The sequence below is a fragment of the Scleropages formosus genome, chromosome 4 (assembly GCF_900964775.1).
Source record: "Scleropages formosus chromosome 4, fSclFor1.1, whole genome shotgun sequence".
Taxonomy (NCBI): domain Eukaryota; kingdom Metazoa; phylum Chordata; class Actinopteri; order Osteoglossiformes; family Osteoglossidae; genus Scleropages; species Scleropages formosus.
Genome location: NC_041809.1, coordinates 26,605,636 through 26,629,625, shown reverse-complemented (window position 1 = coordinate 26,629,625; position 23,990 = coordinate 26,605,636). Strand labels below are relative to the sequence as shown.

General features: G+C 46.9%; 2 protein-coding genes across 2 annotated transcripts; one reads left to right on the top strand and one right to left on the bottom strand.

The window, feature by feature from the left end:
* The first annotated feature begins 1,355 nt into the window (after nucleotides 1–1,355).
* Nucleotides 1,356–8,063, top strand: serpinf1 (serpin peptidase inhibitor, clade F (alpha-2 antiplasmin, pigment epithelium derived factor), member 1). The gene is made up of 8 exons (XM_018730508.2): nucleotides 1,356–1,454; nucleotides 3,938–4,008; nucleotides 4,162–4,354; nucleotides 4,647–4,802; nucleotides 5,204–5,407; nucleotides 5,635–5,774; nucleotides 5,971–6,181; nucleotides 6,498–8,063. The coding sequence occupies exons 2-8, from the start codon at nucleotides 3,946–3,948 to the stop codon at nucleotides 6,752–6,754; spliced, it is 1,224 nt and encodes a 407-aa protein (XP_018586024.1). The 5' UTR covers nucleotides 1,356–1,454; nucleotides 3,938–3,945; the 3' UTR covers nucleotides 6,755–8,063.
* Nucleotides 8,064–8,359: 296 nt separating this feature from the next.
* On the bottom strand, nucleotides 8,360–16,381 carry smyd4 (SET and MYND domain containing 4). The gene is made up of 10 exons (XM_018730565.2): nucleotides 16,172–16,381; nucleotides 14,747–14,891; nucleotides 13,784–13,873; nucleotides 11,612–12,683; nucleotides 10,216–10,455; nucleotides 9,798–9,970; nucleotides 9,516–9,651; nucleotides 9,183–9,299; nucleotides 8,693–8,816; nucleotides 8,360–8,577 (listed from the first exon to the last, which is right to left on the bottom strand). The coding sequence occupies exons 1-10, from the start codon at nucleotides 16,303–16,305 to the stop codon at nucleotides 8,448–8,450; spliced, it is 2,361 nt and encodes a 786-aa protein (XP_018586081.2). The 5' UTR covers nucleotides 16,306–16,381; the 3' UTR covers nucleotides 8,360–8,447.
* Between the last annotated feature and the right edge of the window lie 7,609 nt (nucleotides 16,382–23,990).

Sequence of the window (23,990 nt, the reverse complement as noted above, 5' to 3'; positions counted from 1 at the left end):
CCTATCAGATACACATAGCTAGATTCACAGAGGGAAGTATTGTGAAACTGAAAACTGAAAGTTACAAAAAGTATTTTCACATTTTGATTTAATAATGGTTGACTTTTGGGATTACAGAATGTTTTATGAAGAAAACATGGGAGCAATTTACCAAATATCAGATGATAATTCATTCCCACCCAGAGATCTCTTAAAGTGACAGTACATCAAATACAGCAAATCTAATGAAAAAAATAGGTAAAATACCTTAAAATACACAGATTCACTTTTCAGAAATAGTGAATCTAGTGAGTGTTAGAGGTACATATCTTTGGCTGTGCACTCTCTATGCAGCATAAATACAGTAATGACTCGATAACACGCATTATAGGGTGATCTAATTTAATATTCCCTCTCTTCATCCATCCCAAGCACCTTCAAAAGTTACAATGGACGGTGTCCCAGCAAAAAGAAGAGAGACTAAACAGGTTTCTCAGTAGTGTAATTATGTCACATTGGCCGACTCTTTCTTTCCCAAAGGAGAAACAGTCGCACTGTGTGCGGTGTTTTTAGCCATTAATGATTAAGTGCGCTGACGACCTGTCCGACGGAGGAGTTTCCAAATTGAAGGTGCGATTCCTCTTAAAAGCTCAGACACGAGACCTGCCTGCTCCGTGCTGCAAACAAATGACAGCACACGGTGGCATTCGCACACTAACAAACACCGAAAAGAGATACTGTAACCATTTCCCGACCGTTATATAACCGCTCCACGTGGGGCGCGCGAATCGCTCCAGTCCCACACACACACCTCCAGCCGATTAATTACAGTTAACCACCAGGAACGCGTGCATTTAATTTAAAACACGAACTGCTGACTTTATTTATAAACGCAGGCATTTTCTCCCAGGGGACATTCCGTTATATTTAATTGCAAAGAAATTATAATTTTGGTTGGAACTCAAATAACGCTGGCGACTAATTAAAATTTCCATTAATAAATCATGTGTTTGTCATTTGCCCAAGACCGACTAAGTTACACTGAGACAACACCGCTTGTAAGAGCGCAGTAGAAGTCGCAATACAATACAATAGTCTTAGACGAAGTACAAATGGGTAAAGTTTGAATAAGATCAAACCTGTGTTGATAAAAACAGTCTGAACAAGATCTTGGTGAAGAGATTATCTGGTTAAATAAATACAGGCTGTAGGTGCAGAGTACGGGGGAACACAATAATCTTCCCAATGTTTGTCATGTCCACATGAGCATCTTAAAATGGGACAGACGGCTTCGCGCGATGTTATCTGCACGTGGCGCGCTCCCTGGCTCGAGACGGCCAGCGTCAGTCGACGTCATGCCCAGCCCGCCTCGAGCGGCCCATAAAGCGGTCCGCGGTCACACGCAGGCAGTAAAGTTAGAGGAGAGACTCGGAAGGCGTTGCGTCGGAGACCCCCGGGTAGACCCCTGCTTGCAGGTCAGTGCGCTTCGTACTTTCACGCGGAGCTGTTTCTCTTACTCTTTAATAAAGCTTTGTTCTAAAAGAAAGCTCCCACGGATGTTTATAATATTTTTCGCCACAAATTACGCGGCGCACCGCTTGAGATAGCGAGAATCAGAGAATGTGACCGCCTACCATGACGAGCATGCTGACGTGACGGTACTAGTATGACCGAGCAGCTGTTTATTTTAATTATTCTTCTATTCCTGACAAAATTTAAGAGAAGTGTGACAAAAACAGCGCTTTCCCTCTCTCTGTCCACCTGCGTGTTTACTTTTATGTCGTTTATTAATGTTGCTGGCCCACTGTGACTGTCACGCACTGGTCTGGAGCGGAGACTGGTACCTACTACTACTAGTAACCTGGACCCCGCAGACAGGTTTATTTTGTTCCCGATTCCTTGGCCTTTCAGTTTTTTCGTTTCCTCTACACGGTCTATTCAGATTATTCATTAGCAGTTTACATCCTAAGTTTGTTTTTTTTTTTTTTTTTTAGTCTCCTTTTTACTTCAGTTTTAACGGTAAACCGCATGCATGGTTAGTTTGTGTTCAGACGGCTCTGTCACTCTGTGCTAGCATTTGAATTTTAAATAAACTGTGTTAAACTGGAGGTGTACGTGCATATTTCTCCTAGCGTGCACACTAACCAATAATGGAAACCAGGAGGAGAAACCAGTGTTTCCAGTCAGAAAATGTGTTTCGTCTTTGCAACCTTTGAGTTTTAGCCTTGTAATTAATTCCATACAAGTGCGTGCACGAGCCAGTTCGGAATGATACACCGTTATTATAATAAATACTCGCGGATCAGTCACCCAGTGACTCAGTGAAACAGCTCCTTTGCTCTAAGAGAACGGTGGGGTAGCGCGTCGCGTTAAATGCCTGGGAGGGTTGAAAAGTTCAGAGGCCGAATTGCCTGTAATTAGAGCTCGTGCAGCGTGAGAGCCGCGGGGCGGCGCGCTCGCGCTCGCTCTTTTTGCGCGCGGCCAAGGAATGCGCGCGACGCCTTCTGCTGGACCGGCCTCAGGCCGCAGTGTTTATCTGAGGCTCCAGCGTGCAACTTAACCATCGACCGTGGAGTGGGAGCAGGGGGTGGGCAGGCAGGCAGGCAGGACCCAGGGGAGGGCTGGGGTGGGGATTTGGAGGGGAAAGGAGGGAGAACTTGGCTCAAGGATCAGCCCTCTTTCAGAAGGAAAACCCAGGAGGAGCTAGATGACATCCAGATGTTCTAAGCGGAGGGGAAAGAATCACAACTGGGGAAATTCAGTAACTTCCACTATAGTATTGCCTTGTCTGAGCACTCCTCACACTCTGCTAGTCTCCGGCTTAGTTTCTGCAAACTGGACAGTGGGAGGAAGGGGTCAGGGGGGCAAATGGGGTCCATCAGGGATGTGGTGTAATGATGAATAGAAGGCACACGTTCTGAGTCCTCCGTTCAGTAAAGAACACACCCGTTAGGACATCAGTTTTAGCCTTCAGTGTATTGTCGGAATTTTCACAGTATGTCTCACCTGAATGGCTTTGCAACCACTGTACTGCCCCTCAAGTCCCCACTCCTGGAAACTTACCAAAAAGTCTGTCTGAAACTTTTTGCTGATGGTTTTTTTTTCATGTGCAAATTGCAAAAGGCACATGGGCAAGATACAGGGCTGTGTTTTTGCTCAGGCCTGCAGACGTGGCGCGGTGAGAAGGCGGAGCAGGAGAGCTCCCCGTGCCATAAATCACAGGCCGGAGCTTTGGGAGCTCCTTAGTCCAGAAGCATCAATGCTGCTTCCTTTCAGTTTGGTTTCTGTGGCTTCACTTTTTGACAACATTGACATCACACGCACACGTATAGACTTTCCGTGGCAAGACCAAACATCTCTGTCAGCATTTTCCACTAGGCTGCAGGGAATCATGCATGGGCTTATACATTTTATACAAATACATTACAAAATGAGCACACTCCTTTATTCTGTACTGCACGGATCTGTCTTTGCCTGCTAGGCTGTTTTTGAAGACCATCCAATTCTTGCCCTGAGTTGTGTTCTTCAACAAAGGGCTTTTGTTGTAGTTTTCCATGTGATAATAGGGAAACAGCAAGATATTTTCCTTGGGCTAGAAAACCTACAGATTTAATAAAGCCAGCAGGTTTATTATGTGGTGTAAAGTGAGTCACAATGCATTCTGCTGTGGTTACTATTGTCTACTGTTTATGTGTGTGTGAGAGAAAGAAAGAGAGAGAGCGAAAGAGCAGAATGTGTTTAAAAAGTGTGGATGTGTATATCAAGGAATGTATGTCCTGGTGTGAATTTTTAGGTTTTATGGACCCCCATGTTATCACTACATGTTTTGCTGGCTGTGTGTGTGTGTGTGTGTGTGTGTGTGTGTGTGTGTGTATATCTGTCTAACTAGTTTTGTTTTATGTGTTCCCTGAGTGTTTACCCTTCATATCTGTGAGCATGCTTGTTTTGCACTCTGCAGAAGCCAGGATGCAGAGGCTGACCCTCCTGCTGTGTGTTGGAGTACTCTTCTCCTGCTCCCTTGCTCAGCTGGTGAGATCATGCCCCCTTTAATTCTTTCTCCGAGTCAACTCACATCTTTCTTTCTGTGTCATCTTGCTGTCCTTTCATTACTCATTTTTTTTTTTTTTTTTGTTTCTGCCTCATAATCTCATCAGTTTTTTTCTCTTCTGTCACACGTTTCAGCCGGATCTGGAAGAGGGCAATGCAGAGGAGGAAGCACCAGTGGATCTGTTCACCACACCCACCACCAAAATGGCTGCCTCCACCTCTGACTTTGGCTACAACCTGTTCCGTCAGCTGGCTGCTCATGACCCCAAGGCTAGCGTCCTGCTGTCACCCATTAGCATTTCTGCAGCACTTACACAGCTCTCCATGGGTGAGCCTGACCCCCAGAATAGTGACTTAAGCAGTCTTTCCAAATCCTGGAATGTACATATGCTGCTGAGGACAGCATAAGACGTAAAGTCAAAATTGAGATTGCAAAGTTTCTAATACAGTTTAATGATGCAAACATTTTTAAATGACAAATGATGTGTAATTTCTTATTTATGGAAGCTGTGTTTGTGGAGTTTTAATGCTTTTGTTTTGAGTAAAACACTGCTACCCCTCCTCAACTGCTTTAAGGCTTGTCATTCTCTCCTTGTTCACACCTCCTTCTCCATCCTCAGGGGCATCCCCTGAGTCAGAAAAACAGCTGCACCGGGTGCTGCGCTACCATACTCTTCAGGACCCTCAGCTACATGACACACTGCGTGACCTGCTGGCCTCCCTGCGCACATCCAGCAAAGGCCTGAGCTTCGCCGCCCGCATCTACCTGGAGCGCAGTGAGTCTAATGTGCACTATGAGCCAACATGGTACCTGGAAGGACTGACCCCGTGAGGAGCATTGGAGTCAGTGTAGCGTGGCAAACTGAGAACGCCCAGAAAAGAAAAACATACGGACAAGACAGGTCCCAGTTGGGCACCAGGGAATCCATTTTAGTGGTTGCAGACCAGATATGAGCAGAAATAACACTGAGAATCGTTTTCAGAAATAACATTGAAAATGTCTTTGGGTGGAAGAAATATAAGTGTTTACTGTGGGAACAAACCGAGTTAGTCATGGGGTAGAACTCATGTTTTTTCTTTACTGCTTATGCTGTGTTATATGAGCATATGTCTTTCCACATCTCACCTGGTGACCATGATGGAACCACAACTGCAACCATGATGCACCTGTGAACAGGGCTACGGCTGAAACTAGAATACCTGAACGCGGTGGAGAAACAGTATGGGGTGCGCCCCAAGGCCCTGATGGGTGGGGCCAGGGACCTGAAAGAAATCAACGAATGGATCAAACAACAGACTGGGGGAAAAGTGGACCGCTTCTTGACAGCAGCCCTTCCCCGTGGAGCTGGTGTTGTACCTCTGGGTGTGGCATACTTCAAAGGTAATGCAGAATTTGTGACTGGTGCATTTTATCCAGACTCAGCAGTTGTATTTACACTTTCATAAGACTAGTAGTGAGATTTGTTTTTCATTTAGTTGCACATATCTTGAGAACCTCAGGTATTTCAGGTTTCAGACCTTGACAGTGATGTATGCAGGACCCTCATTCCACTGCACTCTAAGCATGGCTTCTATGATTACTATGGGTTGTGTGTCACTTGTGTGCAGGTCAGTGGGTCACCCGGTTCAGCGAGAGTGGGACCATGCAGGACTTCCAGGTGGATGGAGCAGAACCAGTCAAGATAGCCATGATGCAGCAGGAACGGTACCCAATAAAACTGGGTAATGACCCTGACCTTAGTTGTACGGTGAGTTCAGTACCTTCAGAGAAAGAGATGTAAATGTTTTTTCCCTTGTTGAATAAAGATTTGGCCAAATTCTCCCTCAATTTCTGATAATGCTTGGTGTTCCTGTGGGTCCTGTGATGCTTTGAGGACGAGCACATGACATTTTTTTATGAATTGAATTAAAATCTTGCTACAGCTCATTGTTCTCCCTCTGCAGATTGCTCAGGTACAGATGGATGGCGGCATTAGCATGATCTTCTTCCTGCCAGATGAGGTGACTCAGAACATGACGCTGATTGAGGAGGCCCTGACAGCTGAGTTTGTGCAGGACCTCTCCATGACACTCCATCCCGTCCAGGCTGACCTCATACTCCCAGTGCTCAAGCTTAGCTACTCTGTTAACCTGCTCCCCCAGCTGTCTGACATGGGTGAGTTCAGGAAACCTCTAGCCAGCTCAATGTCATCTGTGCATGTGAATATAAGAACTGTTTCGGCATTACCAAAATGATCAGCTTATGTTTCATGATTTATTAATATTTTCGTAAACTTCCATTGTGTGGTTTTTGAGTAGTTAAACATTTAACTGCAAGGTAATCTAAAACTTCTATACAGAAAAAAGCATTCATTTATATTTTTACTGTCACTTTTAGTGTATATTCAAATGTATTTTCTAATGAATACTTAATCACATTGTGTGCATGGCTAACATTTGTGCCAACTGCTTGCCCTGCTCCTCCTCCACAGGCCTGTCTGACTGGCTGGCCCAGACCAACCTGGTAAAGATCAGCAACCAAGCGGTCAAGGTGAGCACTGTTCACCACAAGGTGGTCATGGAGACTGTTCCAGAGGGGACCCAGTACCCAGGCACTGCCCCTGTGTCTGGTCAGCAGTTAGCCTTGCCCTTTCGTGTGGACCGGCCCTTCCTTTTCTTGGTGCGGGATGAGCCCTCTGGAGCGCTGCTGCTTATCGGAAAGGTGCTAAACCCACGCGATCTGGCATGAGCAAGGGAATGAGGGAAACGAGCCTCCCAACTCATGGCCTGCTTCTCCTGCTACATACGACAGACCACACAAACGTGTGTGACACAAAAGCCCTTTTCGCTTCCCTTTCCATCACAACACAGGTTTTGACCCAACAGCCACATACGTTAGAGCAGCGCACAACATCCTAAACTATGCAGTTTTTCCACTTTTATCTCAAAGGAAAACAAATTTTGAATCATTAGCCACATACCCAGAGCTTTAAAACCTAAACTATTCCAAGTCAAAACATAACTTACATCATACTGTCTGTCATATTATGTACATATTTTGAGATCAGACACTAACCTTGTGAAGAAATCCTGACCATTATTGTATTCTTTAGCCTGTGCTGATTCCTTTTGTATATTTAAATCTATTATTTTCTCAGTTTTTTCAAATTATAATTTCATGCCTGAGGTTGAAATGAGAACATATTTGTATATGTTTAAAGCCTATACCTGAAACATACTGATGTTCTGCCAAACAAACAAAAGCCAAGCTAACGAGTACAACAGCAATTCACCCCCAGTGAACTAAGCCTTTAATCTTGGTATAATGGTTAAAATGTGATCCCTATCCGCTATACTATCAGATATATGCTGGCTTTTAATGTAGCTTTTGCCTGAACTTTTTTGATGTTGCAAATAATTGTGTGTCATTGGCTGTGGCAGAGAGCAGGCTGGAAAAAAAGTGTGTGAGCTGGAACATCCAGCCTGCCAGCAAGGATGACACCCGCTGCTGACGTGTGTTCTGTGTGCGTGTCAACTTTAAGGCTACTTTGCCATTAATGTATTGTCTTACAGTGCCATATAAATAAACAGATGCTCCGCCTGTGCACTTCCAGACAACTCGGTTTCTCGTTTACTGGAATTCGTTATAGCTAGGCTGGGAACTCGTCCCAAAATCAACTAGACAGCCCATTACAGGCTGGATGGAAGCAACGGAGATCACTGGCAGCCTCTTTCTTCCCCCGTCTCCTGCTTGTCAGCACACAGCCTTTCTGTACCGGCTTGTCTAACACTTAGACCTGAACTCCTTACCTTTAGAAACAAGTCAGCCAGTGAAGCCTATTCACTTTTACAACTTTGCATATTCACATTTAAGCTTGCAGTCTGTAGTGGGCAATGGGTTGCAGAGTGGTTAGAGAGGTTGCATTGCAGTTGGAAGATCCCAGGTTTAAAACTCATTTCTACAGTAGGACCCCTGATGAAACCTCTTACCCTGACTAAATGGGTAAATCATTGTAAAAATGGTGGCATGTTACCTTGGACAAAAAAATAAAAAAGGCATTTGCAATAAATTAAATTTCAATAAAAAAAAGGTTCAGTATGTTTCTGGTTAATTAAGTGTCCTGCAAAAATTTGAATGTTGTGAACTGAAAGTATTGAAGCAAAATACCAAAGAGATTTATCACAATGTAGGTATTTATTACAGGAAACTACTTTTCAGAATTACACATTATGTAGAATTACAGAGGCAGTGTTTTATGGATACATCCATAAAACTGATATTTACTCATCTGGGTTAAGTGCTGCCTTTAGCTAGTAACACCTCTTTAACTGTAACACCATAATGGTCATCCCCTGAATTAGAAAAAGTTCCTGGCATCCTGTATGCTGGGCTTCTTGAGGATGAAAAGTGTGTGGGTGTGTGCATGTTTTCTTGTACAACATCATAGTGCCCTCTGCAGGCAATCCTCCATAGCACGAAGCTCCTCCATCTCCTCACAGCAAGGGCCAAAGTGCAGTGAGAGGAGATGCATGGCTTTTGGGATCAGAGGGAGCGCCTTCCGGGCCTCCCCACTGAAGGAGGTGACAGGAGGAGAGACGGAGACACGGTATAAAGGAGCAGTGGTATACACTATGGTATCAGCATTCAGAAAAAACAAAGGAAATTTATCCCAGACAAGTCACTCACCCATTAAAGTGCAGCTGGACCAGTTTGAAGAGCTGTTGTCCCAGTTCTGCACTGTCTTCTCCATACTGACACCGTATGGCGTCCACGCTCCGGCTCAGGTGGACAGCAGCTTGTCGCCAGTCACCTGTATAGGTCGTACAGAGTCCAGCCACACACACATTCATCAGTATACACATGTATAGATGAAGGTACACATGCAGACACATTTATTTGTGTGTGTGTGCACGTGTGTATACATGTATACACACACACAAAGTGTACTATGTGCAAATACACACAGCAATATAGAGAAACAAATTTTCTCAAATATTATCAAATTATTTTAACAAGGCATTCTAAAGTATGTCTACAAATGATAAATGTCAACATTGTGGAGCAGGAAACGGAACTTTATTCCACTGGGTGTGACCCGGAGGTGAACACAGTACGCTAGCTTTGGTTTTGCATTTGCTGGTAAAAAGCTGTGCTGAGTAGACTGCTGCATTCTCACCCATGGCAGCCTGCGCTCTGGCTGCCATGTCAGCCAGCTGTCCCAGCAACGGGTGTGTCTCCAACAGGAAGTGCTCAGCCCTGTCAAAGGCTGCTTGAAGATGTATCGCTGCTTTGTCTTGGTTGGGGAGGTCAAGGGCAAGAAGTGATAAAAGCAGGTCAGCATTGCTGGCATCATTAATTGTAATTTTACTTTTGGGTCAGACAGAAACATAGAGCACGCTGTGTCTACACCACACCACACACATACAGTACGCTGTACTTCAGATACACAGTTTACACACATATATAAATGGAGGTGCAATCACACACCCAACCCTAGAAGCATCTTCACCTGGACAGTCATTCTGAATGAGCTTTGTTGCCTTGTCCAGCAGCTCCTGTAGCTCCTGCAATCTGTGGTTCAGTTCTGCGTGGGACATGGGGTGGCCACAATTTGGCCCCGAACACAGGTATCCCTGCTCACTGCACTACGCACGAGCACACACAACCACAGGTGACAATCTTAACATCTGGGTATCATACAGCACAGAAGAAATCAAGACAGTTCCATACTCAGTAATCTACACTTAGCAGTAAAATCATATTTTTTCTAGCCTCATAAATAACTGCTGACCTGCAAGGGAGATTGGCAGCGTGTGCATTGCAGCCCTGAAGCAGTAGCTGTTCTTTGACCTTCGCCCTTTGATGCCAGATCTTGGCTGCAGGCCTCACATTGGCACAGAAAGAAGTACTGGTCCAGCAGGAGCTTCTGCCGCTCTTTCACAGGCATTCGGCTGCAATGAGGGCCTACATTTGGGATGGGGGGCCAATATGGTGTACATCTATTTCAAATCCATTTTACTGATCAGTGATATTGATATCATCTCAAATGAGAGAAAACAGGAAACAGGAGGGAATAAGAAATGAAAATGAATATATACATGTGTCTGTATTTGAACACTTCTGATATTATTCATAATGAAGGAGAAAAGACAGTAAAGACTCTTCCTTAGCAGAGAGAGGAGGAGACAGGAGTGTGGAGATATGCTCACCATAACAGTGCAGAAGCTCCTGGCCAGGCCCAGCTGTCTGTGTCGCACGAACGGTGACGGTGACGACACCAGGAACGGAGTTGGGCCGAGTGCCAGTGGCAGCACGGTCATGACGAACTCCTTTGCCAAAAGCAAGGCTGGTGTTGGGGGTGCAGGAGTGGTTCAGCAGGCTGAGTGTGGGGAAAACAGCCGTGGCAATTCGCACCTCATGGACTGAAGACACCGCAGATTTGGTCACACCTGGAGGAGTGTGGGCGGGAGGGAACAATTAGGTTTTTTCCCCATTGAGGGTATGTTAAGGCCCAAGTGCATATCTGGGACATCCCCGCCTGCCCATACATCCATCCATCCATCCAACCATCCAACCAATCAACCATCCATCCAACCAACCATCCATCCAGAGCAGAGAGGCCAGCTGCCCCTGTCCCCTGCAACTTCCTCCAGCTAAATCTGGGGGATACCCAGCCGTTCCCAGGACAACTGGGAGAAATAATCCATCCAGCAGGTCCTGGCCCGACCTCAGGGCCTTGTCCCAGTTGGCCGTTCCTGGTATACCTCCAAAGGGAGGCACCCAGAGCCAAGAACTAGTTTCTGCCGTGAGGGGTCACGATGCCACACTCCACCCTGCCCCTTCCTGCCGCCTGAAAAGCATCGCACCCAACCCCCATGTTGGACCTTGCGTGTGGTGGGCTCACATGGCTCCCCCAATGTTGCCTTTTTGGGCTGAGCCTGGTTGGGTTACGTGGGCTGCCTGGCCACCAGGCACTCGCCTAGGAACACTACCCCCGGGCCTGGTTCCAAGGGTAGGTCCCTGTGACCCTATTCCGGGCAGGGTAAACGTTCTCCTGTCTACTTTTTCCATGGGGGTTTTTGAATCGTGTTAGTCTGGATCTTCGCTCTAGACCTGTTCACCTTGGGAGACCCTACCAGAAGCATACTGCTCCCGACGATATAGCTCTGGAGATCCCTAGATCACGCAAGCCCTTCCACCACGCCAAGGCCCTGATCCAGAAAGGGTGGGACATGATAATTAAACAAAATTTGGAAAAAAATTCCCTGAAGGTGTGACCACAGGTGTGCATAGTGGCTAAAGAACACAAGTCTGTACAGATAATGCTGCAGGTATTATGGTGTTTAGAGCTACTGCTTCCGGACTTACAGGTCACAGGTTTGAATCCCTCCACATTCTGTAAATACCCATGAGCAAGGTACTTACCCCAAAATTGCTGTAGCGCAAAAAAAAAGTTACCCAACTTTATAAATGGACAAATCACTGCAAGTTGTTTCGGAGTATAGGGTCAGATAAATGTAAACAAAGAATTTGGACAAGAGAGAACTGCAAAAATACAGTGTTAGTTCCTCATCTTCTTTAAAGTTATAATCCTCTATCTCTTACCAGAATCTCTTAGGATGGTAACTGCTTGTGTGTTGCACCGCAGCTGCAAAATATGCCTCAAAATCACAGCTCCCAACATGCTCAGCTCCGGCGACCAGTCCTCGTTCTCGTCTCGGCTGCTGTGTCCATCGCTTGCGTGGGCCTCTCGCCTCCACGACAAAGGCAGCGACCCTGTTCGTCTGAGCCTTTGGCAGAGCACTGCTGCAGTGACAGCACACAGAAAACGCAGGCTAGGTGCCTGACCTGACACATGAGGCAGAAGGTGGTGGACACAGAGGTAAGAACCATCCAGGGGTGGGTCCAAAATGGTACTGCAGCAATGGACTGGATTTTCATTCCTGGCTGCAGAGCCCTGACTGCTAATCTGTTCCCTTCCATCACTGCCCTCCATGGTAACACAGCCCCCAGTCTTGTTGGGCATTTCTAAGCCACTCGTAGCTGGCCCTACCAGATGACCCCTTACCTGCTGCGCTGCCTCAAATCCTGCCCTGAACGCCATTCTTACTGCCAGATGAGCCAATATGCCCATAGCCTGTAGCTCTGCTGCCACCGAGCACTCCCAGCGGTGGTGGCCTTCCCATGCTTCCTGCTGGCATGCCTCCCCACAGTAGCGGGCATAGCTGCAGCCTGGACAGGGCACAGGGTTCCTAGTCTGGTACAGACAGTGGTGGCAGTGCAAATCCTCTGTGCCAAACGCCCTCTCCTGCAACTCTGTTCCTGCGCATTTCCCAGCTCCGGGTCCGAAAGCTGTTCCCGGGATCAGGACGCTGCCAAACGCCCTTTCCTCCAGGACCACCTCGCCGGCTGATATACGCTCCCTAGCCACCAGATGTCGCCCCTTTTCAGGGCTAAAACGAAAAAGGACTCTGGGTGACAGGCGAGGGAGCGCTCCTGTCCATTCATCCTCCAGTGTGGTGCCAGCCCTATTTTCTTTACTGTCTTTACTGCCTCCCTTCTCTGTAGCCAGCTGACGCAGACGGATGAGACACTGTTGCCTCCGCTCCAATAATTTCTGCTGGAGGTGGGTAGGGTAGTTGTGATCCAGAGCCCTACGGATATCCTCGAGGCATTCCTGCAGAATGAAAAAGGTCACGGAGAATGAATTCTGACCAAGTGCATAACCTGGAAGACGAGCATACTTACAAAGAAACTTAAAAATAGACAGAATGCACGGCTTCACAATTATGCCATTAATTTGTTTATTTCTTACATTTATTCATTTAGCTGACACTTTTCTCCAAGGCAACTTACAATGTTAAGATTACAATTATTTACCCATTCAGACAGCTCAGTAATTTTTTACAGGAGCAATTCAGGATAAGTACCATGCTCAAGGGTACTACAGCCAGAAGTGAGACTCAAACCTGCAACCTTTTGGTCCAAAGGCAGTTGTTCTAACCACTACACTACCAGCTACCCCCACTGACACCTTTTTCCAAAGGAACTTCAAATGTTAACCGACCTACAATTATTTAACCATTCATACAGCTGGGCAACTTTACTAAAGCATTTTTTTTTTTTTTTTTTTTTTGGGGGGGGGGTAGGTGCCTTGCTCATGGCTCCAACACCTAGAGGTTTGATCCAAACCTGCAACCTTTGGGTGTAAAGGCAGCAGCTCTAACCACTAGGCTACCACTACACTACATTAAGCGCCTCAGTGACATACGGCTACTGTAAATGATACAAGTGACACACAAAAGTATAAAACCACTGTGTACGGAACTACCTTGCCGCATGCTTCGGCTTGGTAAAAGGGAACAATCAAATATGGTTCACCGTTAAATTACTTCATTTTACACCTATCACAGCGATGGCTGAGAAAGTTATTTCCTGCCGCTTGTTGTGGCATTTAAACCAAATACAAGTTTTATTTGTCACGTACACAACCACACTTAGCACGACGTGCAGCGAAATGCTTTTCCGACTGTCCGTAGTACAGATAAATAAAGCAATACAAATAAAGCAGAAATTAGAAACATACTACAGAAATATGAGGAATATATCATGATGAAAATAGGACAGAATAAATAAAATAAAATAAATAAGTAAGATAAAAATATGCGAAGTCCAATATTAAAGGTTAAATGACCAGTAACACTGCTGATCCTCTCATACTGACCACGTACCCAATCTGGCATTGCTCTTTTTACGAGTACAGATATACGAGCCTACCTGATGAAGGTGAAGGTGGAACAAGGCTGCCGAGCGGTTGGCGTAACACAGGGCAATTTGATCAGAGCCGAGAGCCGCACCGCAAAGAGCCTATAAAAACAGAGACGGGGTGCGAGTCGGACCGAGGCCATCAAAACTGCAAAAACAGCTCAAATTAGAATCCTTCTGTATCCGTTCGCTTAGGCGATCAACTTATACCATGATACGCTGCGCTCACATCTCAGTATCCGCACGTGGCATAAAAAGGGACCAAACGGAAACACTCGACCGCCGGCGCTAGCCCTCCTGTTTTCACAGCTACGCTGAACAAGTGAGCATGGAGCTGAACTTGTAACCTCCGGAGTTACGTTTTCACCATGATGCCCCCATTGGTTTACCTGTTGCTGTCGCTACTCTTCTCCTAGCGACTGTTCACCGTCAGTAAGTACGGATGCTACATTCGATTTTCCACACGATAAAGTCCCTCACAGGCTGCACTTAAATATAAATATGGAAATATGGCACATAAAGGCTGCTCGGCAGCAATGGAGCAGAAAGTCCAATATCACTGCGTGACATTTCCGAATTTCATCCAGCTGGAGCTGCTTGTTTGCCCGTGATGTTGAAATACACATATTCGGCGTTGTGGTCAACTGCTGCCCACCCACCCCATGGACACACAGACCCCCAACGTACTCCGGAGGAAATTCAAACTAATCGAGCAGCGAGTGGCATTCGTTGAGTCTGCTGCGCACAGCAGCTCCGTGCCATCGCTGGAAGCACGGACAGCCCACTGTAGTGTCCAGAGGGTTCTAAGCTCCCAGCCCACACAGAGTAACTGAACGTAGTAAACCTTCATCGGAGGCACAGAGCCCTTAAGTGCTCCGGTGGAGAAAACACACCATGCCCACCGCACTCGTTGAGTTTCCTACTAGAACTTTCAACGGCCGGGTGACCGTGCAGGGTGAGGAGAGAGGCAGGCACCTGGGAGTAATACAGAGCGGCTGTGCTGAAGTCCCGCGCCCTGAAGCTGGCGTTGCCCTGCTCTCGAAGTCTACCTGCCCGTACCGAGTCCTTCCGCAGCTCGCAGTCCTTGGACACACTTGGCAAGAAGGCCACATCATCGCAGCTGTGGGGATGTCACACACAGAGACATACATGAAATGAAGGCTCTTAAGTAGCTCACACAGATGGATGATTTATGCCCCGGGCCATGTAAAAACGGTGCTTTTCAGGATGTCTCCGTTTTGTGCACCTTGTTTATTAGAAGGGGTGGTGTTTATTCCCTCTGCTCATGATCACCCCCCAAGGACTTGTATGATAGACATTTACTTGCCTTCCTCATAGTCCGGTGGGTTTACACACACACACACACACACACACACACACACACACACACACACACACACACACACACACACATTGGTTGAAGCCGCTTGTCCCAAGTGGGGTTGCGGCGAACCAGAGCCTAACCCAGCAACACAGGGCGAAGGGCTGGAGGGGGAGGGAACACACCCAGGATGGGACGCCAGTCCGTTGCAAGGCACCCCAAGCGGGACTCGAACCCCAGACCCACCACAGAGCAGGACCTGGTCCAGGTGGGTTTACATTTTTTATTATTTATTTATTTTACATTTTGAGGGGGTGCGGTGGCGCAGTGGGTTGGACCACAGTCCTGCTCTCCAGTGGGTCTGGGGTTCAAGTCCTGCTTGGGGTGCCTTGTGATGGACTGGCGTCCCGTCCTGGGTGTGTCCCCTCCCCCTCCGGCCTTACGCCCTGTGTTGCCGGGTAGGCTCCGGTTCCCCGCGACCCTGTATGGGACAAGCGCTTCTGAAAGTGTGTGTGTGTGTGTATTTTACATTTTTACATTTAATTTAGCAGATGCTTTTCTCCAAAGCGACTTCCAATGGATACTACGTAGTGTTACCAGCCCACACACCATATTCACCGTGGTGACTTACACTGCTAGATACACTACTTACACTGGGTCACTCATCCATACATCAGTGGAACACACTCTCTTTGTGTCACACACACACTGTGGGGGAACCTGAACAGCATGTCTTGGAGTGTGGGAGGAAACCGGAGCAGCTGGAGGAAACCCACGCAGAGACATGGGAGAGAACATGCAAACTCCACATACACTGAGGGATCGAACCCATGTCCTCTCGTACCACCCAGGCGCTGGGAGACAGCAGCACTACTCGCTGTGCGTCCGCACCGCCCACAAAACCCTGCCAATGAAATTACTTCTGCAAGACCCCCATTTTCGGGCCCGGCGATGTGGATTCGCTATTACGGCGCGCTGTGTAACTAAGGCGATTCGGGAGACGCCACCACACCGGTGGCCGAACGCGAAACGGGAGGAGTTCCGTGGCACGTGGTGTAATTGTATTATTCTGTACTCACTCAATCCTGGACTGAACTGAAGTGAAAATATCATCCACCTCTGTCAGGGAGGAAAAACTCGTCTTCGCTGAAGGTGGAAGTTGATTCCATTTCTCTTCCACGCGTCTCTGCCATATCAAACAGGGCAGATCCATTTGTGATTTACTAAAGTATTGCGGACACCATACAAATTAGAAGTGTTCAAAGCTCAGCTACACTGTGCTTCAGCTAGGTGTGTAACTGCGACCTTGAGTTGGCCATTTTGGCTCATGAAAACACAGTAAAGTCGACAGCCCTTGAGCCAAAATGGCGCACCGTGTCCAAACAGCTTCTTGACCGCGTTCGCTGTTTCCGGATTGGACACGTGCAGACGAACGCTCTGACGTCAGAGTTACGTGACCACTCGCGCGAACTGTGGAAGGTGATGAAAACGCTGTATCTAAGCGCTGAGGAGAGGGAGGGATAGTACTAACTGCCGACAGTATGAATAAAACCTAAACCTAAAGCAAACTCTTCCAGGCATATCGTCATACTGTAGATTGGATGATTTATGTAGATTTTTTTTTGCTGCGTACTTGGTTTAAGTGTCGGCGTCGAGCTATATTTTTGTGCGTTACCGTTTTTTAAATGAAAATGATTTCCACACTACGAACGTTCACAATCAGTTCTTCATCACTCAGTGCGCAGTGTCACCTTTAGTGTTTACTGCTATACCTGACAATAATGTAAAAAGCAGTTCTCCCTGACGGACATGACATGGGCCTATAGCTATATATGATTTTATGCAGCTGGGTAATTTTAGAATAAATACATAGCTTAAGGGTAGTACAGCAGTATTTGAGGTTCGAGCCAACAACCTTTATATAGGCAAAGGTAGCAGCGGTAACCGTGATGTTACCAGCTGCCTCGCTTATCACGTCATTTCCGAAGGAGCTGCCAAAGCGAGTTGACACCTTTACAACAGTACGTAAAGCAAGTCGTTTCTTTCTGAAATGGCGGAACCCTGTGTGTCTGTGAAAAAGAGATGGACCCCGCGTCCCAGGGCGCTGATAACATGGCAACATTAGCAGTCAAAAGACGAGAACAAGGCTCTTTGTGGCTCGTGCTGCCCCTCTGCGTTCACCGGGTACACGCGTGTCTGCGCGTTTGAAACGCCAGTGACACCTCCGTTAGGTGCCAACAGGGGGCGCCCGACATCAGACCTTACATTTATTCACTTAGCAGACACTTTTCTCCAAGGCGACTTCCAATGAACTCTATGTAGTGTTATGAGCCCACACACCTTATTCACCAAGGTGACTTACACTGCTAGATACACTACTTACACTGGGTCACTCATCCATACATCAGTGAAACACACTCTCTCTGTCACTCACACACTATGGGGGAACCTGAACAGCATGTCTTTGGAGTGTGGGAGAAAACTAGAGCACCCAGAGAACATGCAAACTCCACACAGACTGAGCAGGGCTTGAACCCATGTCCTTTCATACCACCTAGGTGCCGTGAGACAGCAGTGCTATTTGCTGTGTCACCCACTTACCTGCATCTCTGAGGCTAAACAGGCCTCCTCCGAACTGCTGAAGTTTAGTGTTATACAGTAATTAGGTTGTGTGTGTGTGTGTGTGTGTTTGTGTGTGTGTGCGTGTGTGTGTGCACATCTGTCCAATCTGGCAGAAGCCCCTGGGCTCAGATCACGGGTTTGAGAGGTTCCTTGGCTTGGAGATGTTGGTGTTGAGCTCTTCAAAGGAGACTCAAAAATTCAAAGCTGTCATGAGGAGGGACTGATTGCCGGTTCACCGAGACCTTTTCCACATGCTGTTCTGTTTATGTAAGTTTACGGACTTGAAGAGAGAGAGTTGGTTTTGTTGCCTTCTCCTTTTATGACTGCATGTGTGAGTGGGTGGCCTCACACCAGGATCTCTGACAGTCGTGTCACTCGATTTTTTTGGAAGTGAACCTCCACTGACCCCTCACAAATTCGAAAGCAGCTTCTCTAAAGTGCTCCTTGACGCCAGGACGCAGCATGTGCCTGGGAGGAGAGTCTTTACTGGCTCAGCTTCTCAGCATCTCTGCTGGCTCTGGAGGAACTGTAGTTTTCACCAAAGGCAAGCGGAGCACCTTTGAAGGTATTCCACCGAGCCAGGCCTTGGCTGGGCGTGGAGACGGACACCCTGCCTGCAGCAGGGACATCGCTGCCTATTTAGTGAGGATTCAACAGTGCTCAGAGTTGCTCTTACCTTCCGCCCCACGCCTCTGCCGACAAGGCCTTATCATCTTCTCCGGAAATTAAATTCGCCGCTGCACTGCCTCATTAACCGAGTCCAGCCGAAACAAAGTATCTGTATCTCAAAACAAATATGTATAAATGAAGACAGTTGTGTGTATCGTGTTCATTTAAGAGCCGTAATTACAATTTCAGGCCAGTGCTGAAGTTTTTCTTTTTTGTAATTAAATCAATTTTCCCACAATGCACTGCTCTGTGACGGTGTTGCTGATTTTACGTGGATAGAAGCTTTTCTGACAAGAATGAATATACCGAATACATTTATTTTTTTTTCCATTTTGAGATTCGGGTCCCATCCCTAACCCATTTCGACACCAGGAAATGCCACAGACGAAAACAATAAGGTGAGAAGTCTCCAGAACCGGAAGTGACCGGAGACTTTTTTCCTCTCTATAGTTGGCAAGTTGAGAGGAGTTGGACTCTGGCCAGGTAAAATGAGGTACGTAAACCGAGGTTACGTGATGTGGCTCAGGAAGGCCGTTGGAGCTCGGCTTGGCTCGGTAATTTAGTAACTGCAAATATTAAACGTGTCATTGCACCGCGCAGAAGATTCGGACGTAGATTTGGCGTACAGGTCAGACCGAGCGCTTCCTCCGCAAAGAGTTAAGCGAAAAAGGATAAAAAGAGGAAGAGGGCGGGGGAACACAAACAAACAAGCGGATTAAAGTCTTTGTCAGGCTCTGACACTGTCAGATAAGGTTGCTGCTCTTGTGTAAACAAGATAAGATCTTCTGCTGGACTCATTTAATGCTTGCTGTGAATGCACCTGGGCAATATTTTTTTGTTTCTTTGTGCTTTTTCTTCCCCCCCCAGCGCATACGCACATGGGCTTTCAGCGAATGGCTCCAGTATGAAACACTAACACGAAACTGCCGAGGAAGCTCGGCATCCTCCGGCGCATGGTAGAAACACATGGGGGAGCGGCGGCGAACCACAGCTAGAATAAGTGAATAGCAAAAAGTGCAGCTGCTGACTCACTTTTGTCCACTGCTGACCGAAGACTCATTTCTTGACGCCGTTGCCCCAAGCAGCCGCTCTTCTCCGGACGCCACACGCACCAGGAATTTGTAATTAACTGTTACGAGGCGTCCTAAACAGTTTTCCCGCCTGCCCTATTCCTGCTGACACACAACACCGAGGCTTCTCTTCCGTAGCTCGCTTTTGAGTATTAACTACAGGATGATTGAAGCAGCCGTTGTACTCCTGGCTTCTTGTCAGTCGTGTCTGACATGCATTGCCATAAGGGCCGTGTGAGTTGCCGTGGATACAGGTGTCAGCGGAGTGAGCGCTATGTCAGGTGGAAATGGAACCCCAGTGAGGTGTGATGGAATTCTGCTGCACTGCTTTTGACAGCGCTGTCACAGCGTGATGCCACGGTTTACCTTCGATCTGACTCCAGCCTTCAGGCTTTACCTCCGTGTGCTGTATGGGAGACCCGTTTTCCTTTTTCCTTTGCTTCTTTTTTGTTTTTGTTTTTGTTTTTCCATCTGATAAACCTCCGCCCCCTTCCTCACCCATCCGCTGAAGAGCGAACCCTAAAAAACCGAGCTAACCGAGAGGCATCACGTCCGAATAGGCTGCACATCTTGCTTCTAATGAGCATCCATACCGTATGTATGGCTGCGGATAACCGAGATGGGTGCCGTGCCGTGCAAATAATTATGAAGGCAGGCGTTCATACCCACGGATATCTCATGTTCTTTTTTCCATCATAGGGGAGCTGACTTTTAAATCTTAGTGCTGTTGATGGCTGATTATGGGTGGATAAGGACGGGAGAGTGACATCTGAAGTTTGATCGAATGCTTCACGTGATTGGAGCCGCAAATGGAATCGTTTTTGGTGGAACGATAAAGGAGATGTTCTGCCAGCCTCAGAACTTCTCGCTGAAGTGTTGTTCACTCCTGACCACCAGCTTTCTGGAAAGACCTAGAAAATTTAGTGTTTACCATATTTGAAATGCTAAGAGAATGGAGGGCTGTAACTGTATTCATGGCGGCGTGTGTTCTGTCCTGTGGTCTGTGGCCGTGTCGTGAGGGCAGATGAAAGTGATAGAAAACAAAGCTTCGGAGAAAAAATACATGGATTTATGGGGGCTAACACCTTAAATTCAGTCGATTACCATGCGCAGTCAAGGATAGCAACAATATTGTCTCGTTGGTTCATCTAGGGTTCATCTAAGGCTTCATCCGCATCGACAGAGACTTGTGTTTCTGTCAACGCTATGGAGGACAGGGACTCTGAACGCTCTTAAAACTATTTCCCGAAAAAAGTCATAGTGCCCCTTTGGACCTGCTGGTTGTTTTTTTCCTCCCGTGCAACCACACCCCCACCACTCTAAAGGTTTTCTAGATCCATCCATCCCAAACTCAGCTGTCAGGACTGTAACCAGTCTCCTCACTCCTCTATCGATCTCTTCACCTTCCTCATCGAGATTGTGGTAACTACCAGCTTTGTCTCGGAGATGAAAGCCCTTCACCCCTAAGCAAAATAAGCAGCTTTCACTGTTGTTTTTTTATTTAACCTCCATCTCAGTGACATTGCTCTGTCCCCTCAGGCTAAGCACAGAGATGAGACAATAGGAAAAATAAGACTAAAATCATTTAAATGTTTATTTCGGAGGCACAACAGAGTTGTAGTGAGGAAGCATGGAAGTTTTCTGCAATTGTCTGAGTGCTTCTGAACGCAGAGTCTTCACAAAGCCAGAGCTGTGATGGGGTGCTGGGAGAGTAGATGTCAGCAATAACAACTCCTCCCCCCAAACCCCCAAAATAATAAGCAGTCTAATATTTCCACAGATGCAGATGATGTTTTGGCACATTTCAGACCTCCTAGGGCCAAAGACAACAAATTAAGGGCTGTTTGACATGGTTACATGTTAACTGTTTCTGCCTGCACAGTCATCCTTCAGTAAGCAATGGGCAGCGGTTAGAGACGCTGCCTTTGGATCTAAAGATTGCAGGTTTGACTTGTACTTCTACTACCCTTGAGCAAGGTGCTTTCTCTAAATTGCTCTAGTGAAAATTACCCAGCTGTTCAAATGGTTAAGCAATTATGGATTGCTTAACATTGTAAGAGGGGGGTGTGGTGGTGCAGTGGGTTGGACCGGGTTCTGCTCTCTAGTGGGTCTGGGGTTCAAGTCCCGCTTGGGGTGCCTTGTGATGGACTGGCGTCCCGTCCTGGGTGTGTCTCCTCCCCCTCCGGCCTTTCGCCCTGTGTTGCCGAGTTAGACTCCGGTTCCCTGTACGGGACGAGCGGTTTCAGGTGATGTGTGTGTTAACATTGTAAGAGAAAAGCATCAGCTGAATGTGAGCACGTTTTAGTGTGATTTTTAAAATCAGTCATACAAAGGTTTCAGTATCATTCCATAATAATATCCCTATATATTATGATATAGTATCATTCTAATAATAACAGTACGCCCATAGCGAGATTTCAAAGTCATTGCCTGTCTCTTTCTGGAAAAAAAAAGCCAGCCTTTTGGAGAGAACTGAATTATTTCGAGTGTTTCACAGCCCTTGTTTTCCAACTCTAGTTCTGCTGTCATTCATACAGCGCTGGTGATCGTGCCCCAAAAGAAGTAAACACTGAAAATAACCTCGCAGAGGGACAGGGAGAACCTCGGTTATTACATGCGGTTCACACAAACACAGAGGATCCCATGTGTAGCCGACACAGGCTGCTCCGTGCTCATCTTTGTAGAAGCAGCTCAGACAGCTGCCCGGCAGGCCTCATCATGACTGTCGCAATTGCTTACCTTTTCTAGGCTCTTACCGCTCTGTCTGTCAGTGCTGCCTCTGGCACATATTGCTGCTGGTCAGAGGGACACGCGCGGCATTGCCAAGTGTCTCACAGAGCACAAAGTGCAACTCGGATGTGGAGCGTGACAGCCAACGATCGTCTGTGGGAATTACGATATAAAGCGACCCAATGCAGACAGCGCACGCATAATTATTCCTTCGCGTCCTTTCGAGATCACATTTATGAGTGAACGTGGAACAGCTAATCTTGTCGTTTAATTTAATAAGTTTCACCTAGAATGTCTGGCGGCAAAGTAGTAGTAAAATGTTGAGTGCGGGTATGGCTGAGCTTACTTCACCTTATCTGACATTGTCAAGGCTCTGTGCTGATAAGGATTTTCCATTCCTTCGGTCCTAATGAGACCATCTCATTTATGCTGTGCTGAAGAAGCTGGAAATGCGACCTAAAGGCTGCCGGTTCACCGTCGAGAAACGGCCCTGACTTGTGTCAATTAATAGCCGGCTGTAGGAACGCGCCAAGTGTAAAAAGTGTTGGCTGTGCAAGTCGCTTCGGATGAAAGTGTCTGCTGAGCGGATAAATAATGCAGCAGGAAATGCCTGAGAAATATCAATCATGCTGCTCTTGAGAGGGTCTCTGTGTTGACGCCTTTTAATGTGTCCATGGGCCAATAAAGCTGTTCGCTCAACATCATGAAAAAAATATCCACTGGCTTTTTGCTGCGATGATCAAAGGTAAACTGCTTTAGTCCTCTTTTTTTGTGTTTTAATTATTGATCCCTTATGCTCACCACAGGATAAATAAGAACGTTCAGAAATAATATATAGAAATAGATGAAACAGATGAAACTGAAAGCTTTTTTTTTTTTACATTCGGTTTTTTCCATACGACATCCTTCGGAGGTGGTAAGGCATGTGTGGTCCTGAATAAATGTTGAAGGAACGTGCATCGACTCGGCGCCTTTCCTCTCTCGGCTGCTTGGGTGAGACTTGGAGGACTTTCTACTCACGTCTAAGGGGAAAGCTCCTGGTGCCGGGCTCCGCTCTTGCGCAGCATCACTGAGCCCCACTGTGTAACAGGACCTTCTCTGCATTGTGCTGCTGTTGTCCTGTATTCAGATGGACATTTATATTCTAGGGCCCTTTTCGTTGGAAAGCATTAGCGTCCAGTGTTTCTCAAATGGTTTTTTTTGAGTGTGTCCAAGCTCAACTGTATTTTGTAGCCAAAACACCTGGGAGAATTTCTTTTTTTTTTTATTTTTTCTCCCTCTCTATTCATTCTTCACCTTCTTCGGATCACTACGGACTCAAGGAAGCGAGTGTTCTTAGTGCAGCTGTCTTCCTGCGCAGATGTCGTAACGTGCTCAGGAACAGATTACTTATTCATCCCCTCTCTGGCCCGATTTGAACCTATTAACGCAGCGGGTCGCCCTCGCCGTGCTGTGCAACATCACCATCCCGACGGTAAGCGTCGCTGTGCCGGCTGTCCTGGGCAGCCGGCGCTCGGCTGCTGTTAGTCACGGCCTTGCTTTGTCCTTCCCCTCGTCTTGGCCACACTTTCCTCCTTGCTTTCATTCTCATTCCTGCCTGGTCACTAGCTCCCAAGCACAGCTCTCCTTCATAAATTATTGTTTACCCTTGCATATTTCCCTTGCAGACTCTGTGTGCTGGGAGATGTTTATATTAATGCTGTTTATTTATATGACTGGAAGTTCGATGTCATTGTCTTGCATTGCTCGTGAACTTGATTGGACAGCGCAGATTGCCTCCTTATATCATTCTTTCTGCCCTTGGCAC